Source organism: Pseudogymnoascus destructans (genome assembly GCF_001641265.1).
Source record: "Pseudogymnoascus destructans isolate 20631-21 unplaced genomic scaffold scaffold_1, whole genome shotgun sequence".
In the NCBI taxonomy this organism is placed as follows: Eukaryota; Fungi; Ascomycota; class Leotiomycetes; order Thelebolales; family Thelebolaceae; genus Pseudogymnoascus; species Pseudogymnoascus destructans.
The window spans coordinates 2314038-2323675 of NW_020167520.1; the positions used below are offsets into that span (position 1 = coordinate 2314038).

General features: G+C 47.8%; 2 protein-coding genes across 2 annotated transcripts; both read right to left on the bottom strand.

The window, feature by feature from the left end:
* Positions 1–1000: 1000 nt before the first annotated feature.
* Positions 1001–1437, bottom strand: VC83_00618 (uncharacterized protein; the record flags this gene model as incomplete). The annotated part of the gene is made up of 2 exons (XM_024464306.1): positions 1001–1240; positions 1294–1437. The coding sequence occupies 2 exons, from the start codon at positions 1435–1437 to the stop codon at positions 1001–1003; spliced, it is 384 nt and encodes a 127-aa protein (XP_024328484.1).
* A 4928-nt stretch (positions 1438–6365) lies between these two features.
* Positions 6366–9130, bottom strand: LYS4 (mitochondrial Homoaconitase). Its single transcript, XM_024464307.1, has 3 exons — positions 8728–9130; positions 8622–8661; positions 6366–8564 (listed from the first exon to the last, which is right to left on the bottom strand). The coding sequence occupies exons 1-3, from the start codon at positions 8948–8950 to the stop codon at positions 6554–6556; spliced, it is 2274 nt and encodes a 757-aa protein (XP_024328485.1). The 5' UTR covers positions 8951–9130; the 3' UTR covers positions 6366–6553.
* Between the last annotated feature and the right edge of the window lie 508 nt (positions 9131–9638).

Consider the following 9638-nt stretch of genomic DNA (forward strand, 5'->3'; position numbering starts at 1 on the left):
GCGCCTGTTCCGGTTCATGGAACAGGAACTATGCCAGCTGATTTCCCTCCTCCATATGGAGGAGATGACTTGGCGGAGCCATCTAGCACTGACTCCAGAGGATGCTCTCTGCGTCATCTGTGCTATACTGGCCTACCCAGGCCGCTGGGTCAGCCTCTGTCACGTCTTTGGATGGTCTGAGGCTTGGCTTAGCACTGTGTTTAATGACACAGTGCTATTCCTCGCAGCCCAATTTGGGCTGACTCTCTGGTGGCACCACCAGCTGACATACCATCGGCTGGCAGAGTTCGCTGCTGGGGTCAAGAGGGTCTGTGGGGTTGGGGGGGTCTGGGGCTTTGTGGATAGCACTTTCTGTCCACATTGCCACCCACAAGGCAATGTGGCCCAGAGAGCCATGTTCTCTGGGCACAAGCGCCTTTACGGCGTTAACTGGCAAACCATCTCTACCCCAGATGTCTTGATCAGCTCGCTCATGGGGCCATTTGCTGGCCCAGTTAATGACTGGGCTATGTGGTATAAGTCTGGCTACGATGCAGCTATCCGTAAGGTAAGTCCCCCCTTCCCCCCTCTTGTGACTGGTGCTAACCTCGTAACAGATCATAGAGGGTCATGAGACCCTCTATGTCTTTGGCGACCCAGCCTACTCAGCCGCCTTTGGCACTGTGTCCCGTTTGAGCATCCGCTTGGGCAGTTTAGCTTGCCTGAGGACCAGCAGCGATGGAACACTGCTCTGTCCTCTCTTAGGATTGAGGTCGAGAGAGTCTTTGGCTCTGTCCAGCAAAGCTGGACATATACTGCCTTCGGCAAGGGGCTAAGGGCTGGTATGAAGCCTGTCACTGCATACTTTGTCGTTGCTGTCTTGCTTATGAATGTGCAGACATGCCTAAAGGGGCAAGAGCGGAGGAACCAATTTGGATTGACTCCACCTACAGTGGAGTCCTATCTATCATAGGTATGTACATTCCTATTGTCACCCCTCCCCCTCCCCCCAATTCCCCTTCTAATTCCCTTTCTGCTGCTTCATCATCGCTAGCATCTGTGTCACATTGTTGTGAACAGTGCTAACCTTAGACTCTAGGTCCTCGAGCCGCTTCTCGACAGCAGAATCCTTTTCCTCCCTCTCCCCCTCCTTCGGGTTGCCTATCTGACTAGCAGCCCTCTCGACAATGCTAAAGAGGCGTTCGAGTCCTGTAGCAACAGGATCTCCCTCGAGGGGTATAACTGGTGTGAGGGTGGTCGGCTGTCATCGTCGTCAGGTGATGACGACGATGATGACCAACGGGCAGACAAGACGCAGCTCTTAAGAGCTGCTTCTTGTCTGCCCAGAGTGCAAGAGAGGCAGGCCTGCTGCCAGGCTGCTGATGCAGTTGTCTCTGCATCAGCGGTGCCCTGCGCCTCTCGCTGAGCTTGCTTGACCTCCTCGCGAGTGTCAAGCATGGTGATCCAGGAGTCCAGAGCGTCTGTCATAGACAACTGGGTGTAATGGTGGGTGCACCAGATGTGAGAATCTAGCCACCCAAGGAAGGGATGATTTTACTAAGACAACACACTGTCTTAGGAAACAGAGCCAAAGGGTTGTAGCTTAGACTATTCCACAATGCAGCAATCAGGTGTGTGATGTAGTGAAGTTGTTCAGACAAGTTGCAACAAATGTTGAGTCTGGGAACTCAGGGGTAAGTCAGAGGTTAACACCTCACTGACTTTTGAGAAACAAGGAGTAACAAGATGAATGCTTGGAAGCTTGTAAAAGACGGGGAAGTATGTGATAGTCGATTTACTGTATTGCCTGCTTGCCCTTTCTTAAGGAAAGGGCAATCCTATTTATGCCAAAGGAGTGTAGTTTTCTCATTTTCCATGACTTTCCATGACTAACCAGGCTTGGTAAATGTATTAGAAATCAAGTGCGACCCACAACTAGCTTGCTAATCATGTAGCGAATGTAAGAGAATCCCATAGAACCATCTCTTGGGTTCCTAGGCTATAGGAAGTGGAAAGGAGGTCCAAGGTCAGAGTACCTATAGATAAATTATGTCATAACTTAACCAATCTTGTGGGTAACTAAGGAGCGATGACGTGTAATGAATCATAGAGGGTTGTAGAAGCTTCTAGAGCTATCGTTCATCTTCCTAGGCCTCTAGTTGGTAGAGATATGCCATGTGGTAGTATTGGCCCACCCCCTTAAGGAGGAGATTTTCTTAATAACTTGTTCAATGAGTGTCCAAATGATATGCCGTGATGTATGTAGCATAAACAGATGTAGTCGAAGAGTTTGCAGCAATCGTTGAGTAGTATTGCTTCTGTTGTTGATGTGATAAGCCAAGATATGTATGTTGACTTGTAGGTTTGAGGAGATTTCTAAGTTTGCTCTTGAGTTTGATAGCAAACTGAGTGCAACGAATGTCAGTATGACACTGGGCATCTTGCTCACCGCTATCAAGCTCAGCGATATACGCCCTATGCTCGCAGACAAGCTTAGCTACAGCCCAGCTAAGCGTTTGGTGCTCTTTGCCTCGGTCTGCCATGAGGCGCTGAGCAATCCACTTCCAAAATGCTCAGTCCGACTGGTGGCCATATGCAGCCTGCTGCTCGATGCAGAGCCGCATGACAAAGAGCATGTCCTCAGCAGTCATACAGTTTTGACTGCTACGGGTGATGCTAGAGGCGGTGCTTGTGGTGGTGCTTATAGCGGCATCGTTGTTGTCCTCCCAGGTCAAGGGCAGGCTAAACTGGTCGAGACCAAGGCTAGGGCTCTCAATAGACTCTCTAATGGGTTCAGAGAGCTGGCTTGCCATCTGTATAGCTGGCCAGGCTGTTTTCTGGATGCCATGAGGGTTGGCTTCCATAGTTATCATAGAGTAATATTAGTATTTACCTATTTCTAGCATAGGATGTCGTTCAAATTGTTGATTATGACTAACTACATACGATACACTACTAATTTACTAGGCCAGAAATGGCTCTGTTACAGTGTGACAGTCCCCTTTCCTATTTGGGCACGTGGGGCCGGAGTGGGCACCTTGGTGTTAGGTATGCCTTACCAAATATGTTACTGTTATACGCTAAAAGTGTGACAGTAACAGTTGCTAAATTGCTCTATTTGTGGCTAATTAAAGGCATTTAAGTAGGATTGGTATTCTAAATAGATGTGAGCTTGATGTGTCTATAGTGAATCTCCTTAGCTGTTTCTATTACTAATGTAGGTGTTTCGCTATAGACACATCAAGCTCACATCTATTTATAATACCAATTAGTACTTATAAGCTATGTATCTATTACACTAATGTCTTTTCTTCTACGTTTGAAAGTAATTACGCCTCTTTATAGGCTTGGCCTTTGGCCTATGTCTAGCCATTTGGTTTTGTAGTGTAGTAAACAGGACTTGAAAATGGCTTGTAGTAGCGCGAATAGATCAGAATTTCTTCTCTTTCTAGCTTGTAATTGCCTTTTGTATATCATCTTTAGAATAGGCCTTAGGGGTTGCATGTTTATATACTATAGTTGGTAGTTATAAGGGTTAGAAGCTAATTAATTATAATCATGATTATTTAGTTGTAATTATAATCATGATTATTAAATCATGATTATTAATAAATCATATAACGTGCATGTATAACGAAAGTGCCAAACAAGCGAAAGTGCCAAAATATCGCGACTACCCCATAAGAATTGCGATAAATCCACCACAACAATATAAATTAATTAAAACTACTTGGAGTCCTCTTCCTCAGACCTGTCTATTACAATCTGACAAGTGCGCGCATTGTGTCCAGTCTCACCACACTTGCCACAGCGACGTGCATGGGTTTCTTCCCTTGGCTTCCGACCACTACTTGCCCTTATTTCTTGCTCTACTTGCTGCACAACGTCCCTTTCATCCTGTAGCTCTTGCGCCCCTTGTTGACTAAGTGATCCTCCTTGCTGTAGTCGTGTTTTCCTAGCTCTCCGGCGCTTGCTTAGTACTTCATTTGCCTGTCGTAGGTTTTGGTTCTCTCCCTTTAGCAGTGCTAATTGATGCATTATTTGCGATGCACCCTTTGTAAACTGGTCAACAGCTGCATAGATTGAGGTTGGAGAGCTATTTTGATGATGCGCAATTCGGTTTTTAATGAAAGTAGACTGTGATACAGCTTCAGTTGGGTTATTTGGTGTCTGAGAAACCCATGGTTGAGCGGTGTTTGGGTGAGAGGTTGGAGGTGTTGGCGTCTTAAACCTAAGGTCAAGTGTAGATATTACACTCTCAGGGCTAAATGGAAGAAGCCCAGCACCTCGGAACCCTCCCTGAATATTGCTTTCTGTCATTGCAATGTTAAATGCAGCGTGGAAGGCAGGAAAGAAGTCATCCTTAGTAATGTGAATAATATGAGCCCGCATCATATCTTCAATTTGCCGACCGTAAGCTCTCTTTAATGGGCCAAAACAGCCAACATCAAGTGGTTGAAGTATATGGGAAGAGTGAGCAGGCATACAAAGCATAATAATGTTGTGTTCTTTGCAGTACTCCTCAAACTTGTCTGAATGGTGGCTCTCATGACCATCAAGGACTAACAAGCGATAACCACCAACACTCCGGAGCTTTGTGTGCTTCTCACAGAAAGCAATATTCAGGGAGGGTTCCGAGGTGCTGGGCTTCTTCCATTTAGCCCTGAGAGTGTAATATCTACACTTGACCTTAGGTTGAAGTATATGGGAAGAGTGAGCAGGCATACAAAGCGTAATAATGTTGTGTTCTTTGCAGTACTCCTTATGGATTGGATTCCATACCTCTCTCGTTTGTAGTCCAGCCATTTGCAGTAACAGCAATTACCCAATCTGCTGGAAATCCGCTATTCTCATACCAAGATGCAAGGTGGTTTTTACCTGCCACAATGACAAATGGCGGCACTGCCCAACCTTGAGAACTAACGCCTTGGATTACTGTAACCCATTCCCGATTGCCAGGCTGCACCTTTTTTGCCTTTGCCCGCCCATCTGAGCTCGTTACTACCGTTGCGCTTGAGATGACGCCCATCATAAACCCAGTCTCATCAAAGTTGTAGATATCTGCATTGTTGATGCCATACTTTAGAATTGTGTTCCATACAAGCTCAAACCAGCCACGAATGACTTCTGGATCTTCGCACTTAGCCCTCTGGTAGTCGTATTTTCGCTGGAAGCGTGTCCGGAGCTCTACATGGCGCTTAACAAAGTTTGAAGCCCAACGTGACCCGACGTGTGGCGCGTCGCGTGTTGCAAGTAGTTGATTTGCCATATCTTCAACAATAGACAACTGAGGAGGGAACCCTTTAGCAGCTAAGTCAAGTATATACTGAACAAGAACTGACTCCTCTAGGTTACTTAATTTCCGTAAGTTGGCTTGGATATCGCGTCGTGAAGGTACGCCTTGTAAACGGTGACATAGCTTGCGGTGGTCTACGGAATAGATCCTAGCTGCAACTCGAAGGCACAAATTTGGGTCGCTTTGCATAGTTTGGATAGCTAGCACTAATTAGCTTTCATCATTTTTATGGCGCATGTTTTGTTGTGGAGGAATTTAACATTTAGTTGGGGGGGTTGGTCACCGCATGATTTTGGCACTTTCGCTTGTTTGGCACTTTCGTTATACATGCACGTTAATCATAATCATGATTTATACTCATAAATAGTCCTGATTATAATCATAACTATAATCTATACCTTATTAGGCTTAGTTATTACCTAATTAGGTATAGTTTAGATAAGCAATAACATAAGATAAGAAAAATGAAATATTTCTAGAGAGTTTGAGATGCTTATAAATGCTTATAAATATATCTATAGAGCCTTTAACTCCCTCCTTAAAATATAATAGGCCTAGCTATACTCTTCCTTTAGGGTTAGGGTTAACCCAACCCCCCTTATCTTATCTTATTTTATCTTATCACTTATATAAACTATACCTAATTAGGTATAGTTTATAGTCATGATTATGATTATATAAACTATACCTAATTAGGTATAGATTATAGTCATGATTATTTAGTTGTAATCATAATCATGATTATGATTATATAAACTATACCTAATTAGGTATAGATTATAGTCATGATTATTTAGTTGTAATCATAATCATGATTATGATTATATAAACTATACCTAATTAGGTATAGATTATAGTCATGATTATTTAGTCGTAATCATAATCATGATTATGATTATACACTTTATAAATAATCATGATTATGATTACGACTAAATAATCATGATTATAATTGATTTTCTAACCAGCTACTGTGTTCGGAGTACAGTAACATTTCCTAGTTCCGTCGTATTGCCATGATCCTCGGGCGTAAATAAAGATGAAGGCCTCTCTTGAATGCATGGGAGCTACGTGTCATGTCAAGTTGATGCGGTGCTTATATAGTTCTCAATTCTTCTATTCTCTGAAAATAGGACTGTACTGTACAAACCCGTCGAACTGGCGTACCAGTTGCAACAAGGCGGAAATGGCGCCCATGTATTCAAACTTTTCGACCTCACCGCTCCAAATCCGCCCCCGCTGTACAATGCAAACATCTAATTCAATCTAATCCCCATCTCACAGCCCAATCTCAGCCTTCACCCACTTTTCCAGCCCACCCCTAGCAATAATCTCCTGCACATTCGGCGGCATCTGCCCAACAGCCTGCGTCCAATTCGCCCCCCCCTCACCCTCCTGCACCGTGATCTCGCTCCTCCTGACATCCCACTCAAACGTCCACCCCGTCCTGCGCGTGAGCGCCTTGTCCGCGCCGCTGAACTGCTTCCTCAGCCCCTCGACCAGGCGCGGCACCTCGAGTCCGAGAAGCGCGTTGTTGATGCTGTTGCGCGAGAAGATGTTGCCGAAGCTGCCGGAGACGACGAGCGGGATCTTGCTCGCGAGGATCGCGGTCGCGGCCTGCTCGCGCGAGCTGCCGCAGCCGAAGTTGAAGCCTGAGACGAGAATGTCGCCCTCACGGATGACGCTGCCGAATTCCTTGTCGTAGTTCTCCATGCACACCTCGGCCATCTTCTCGATCGAGACGCCGTCCTGGTATGTGTATTTTCCGGGGTAGATGGCGTCAGTGTTCAGGTTGTCGGCGTCGCAGAAGACGATCTCGCCTCTCACCTTGTCCGGGAATCCCGCAACGATCTCAGTCAGTCCCGCGCCCTCTTTTTCGGTCGTGACCTCCTCGGCCTTCCCAAAGAGGCTCGACTGCGCGTTGTCGACGAGCGAATCGGCCTCGGAGATCAGCTTCGCGAGCGCCTCTTCGATGCTGGTCGCCTTGTCGGCTTCGATGTTGCCAGTGCCTTCGCCGAGGACCACCTTCGTCACGCCTTCTGGTGCCTCGTAGAATCCGGGGCAGCTGATGTATCCGCTCAAAGCGCTAGCGGCTACGACTTCAGGGCTGGCGAGGTACGCCTTCGCATCTGGGCTGCCCATTCTGCCCTTGAAGTTGCGGTTGCTGGCGCTGATGCCAACTTCGCCTGCCTCGAGGAGACCTGTGCCGAGACCAATGCATGGCCCGCATCCAGATGGCAACGGCTTGGCACCAGCCTCGAGAAGGACGCCCCAATCACCCGCTTCTTCAGCTGTTTGCTGCTCGGCGAGTGACGCCGCTGCGATGTATAATTCAACGTTCGGTGCGACCTTGGGGGACGCGCCGGTCTTAGCAGCCTCAGTGAAGACCTTAGCTGCAGCGGCAAGATCCGAGGCTCTTGAGTTGGTACAGGAGACGAGATACGCCTTCTGGATGTTGATTTTCTGTGCCTCGAGATCCCGCAGTGGCGTTGCAACCTTGACGCTATTGGGTCCAGAAACGTAGGGAGAGAGCGTAGAGAGATCTAGGAAGAGCGACTTTGCGTATGTAGCGCCTCGGTCTGCTCTTATTGGACTAGTGGTGAGGTTCTCGATGATGGCATGGGAGAAGCGGTCCTTGCTTCCTGTGCCTGACTCATACATCGCCGCCGTGGTCGCCTTGTATCGTAGCCATGACAGAAGCACAGAGTCGATTGGGAAAAGACCGGATAATGCGCCCCACTCCGTTGTCATATTGGCAATGGCAAGGCGGTCATCGACCGGCAGGCTACGCATCGTCTCCTCGGATCCAGTAAATTCGATGGCGTGGTTGAGGACCTCGTCTCTGTTGAAGAGACCGCAGAGTGCAACAATTACATCTTTTCCAGTGACGCCCACTGGTAGGACACCGGTGAAGTGGCATTTAGCCACAGGGGGTACCTGCCACCACGTTCGGCCAGTTGCCCATATGCTCGCCGCGTCAGTTCTGACAATGGGCGTCCCGAGGCATCCAACGCCACCATACATGTTACTGTGACTGTCCGAAGCAACGGTAACTGTGCCAGGCCATGCGTATCCCTCTTCTATCATCAATTGATGCCCGATGCCTTTTCCCGCGCCGAAAAACCTTATCCCCTGTTGTTCGGCGAAGGTCTCGATCTGCTGGTATTTCTTAAGATTCGTATCGCTCTTGTTCTGGACGTCGTGGTCGAGCGTGAACACCATTTGGCTAGGGTCGTTGACCTTCGTAGCGCCAATGGACATAAACTTCGATGCAACGGGCCAAGAGTTACTGTGCTAGTTAGCATTCTTCTGAAAGAGTCCAACACAGGTGGAATTGAAGTCTCACTCGTGCGTCATGCATTTGTGAGGTGAGAGAGTCACAAAGTCTTGCCAGAAGAGTTAGCACTGGCTCCCAACGCGCAAGTCTGCAACATAGAAGGGGCAATTCATACCTCCAGACTTCACAACCTTGTCTTTCGGTAGCCCAAGGGAATAGCGCTGGACAATCTTCTCCGTGAGAGTCTGCGCCTTGTCCAGAGACGAGAGGGAGGCATTGCTCATCCTGTAGACAATGCTACCGTGGAAAAGTCGCCCGGCGACGATGGGCAGCGCTCGCGGGCGCATCGGCCCCAGCGACTGCATATTCACCCGCATTTGGGTTGCTCTGGTGTTCATGTTGCAATCCAAGAAACTTCGAGCTCTGAGGCGGCCAGAAAATCAGAGGGAGATGAGCACGTGGTATCGGTGGTTAGCGGTGGCAGCAAATCATCGACGCGGATTATCAATTCTGGGCAAAATAACGTGCTTGACAAATCAGGAGTAGCGCAGCCTTGTACGGTGCTACTTTATTCCGGGTTACTCCACTTTGGGACCTTTGTGTCACGAGCAATCAGACTCCAATCACGTGCGCTAGTGCCAAGGCAGAGGGGAGGGTCTTGTTGTAATATGGTCACGTGACCCAACTCAACTTCACCGTAATTTCAGGCAGCTACAATTAGACAGAACAATACACAGATTACTGAACAGTTATGAGCCCGGAGCAACTCCAAGACGCATTTTGAAGCCTATAGAAACCCGTACGGACCTAATACCCCTCCTAGGAGTCGAAAAAACCATCATTATGGCGACCCTACAGAAGGCGGGGGTGGTCCTCACAAGCCCTAGAGACTGGGACTAGTGGATAGAGACTATCAAAACTGCTTCAATGAAGGCAGGAGTATGGGGGTATATCGATCCATCAATCGAGGACCCTCCTACACTCCTACAGCCCGTTCGACCTATTCCTGAGTTCTTACGGAGTGCCACGCAAGCTGGTGGTGGTGTTACTGCTCAAACAAGACCTGGGAGTGTCAACAAGAGCTTC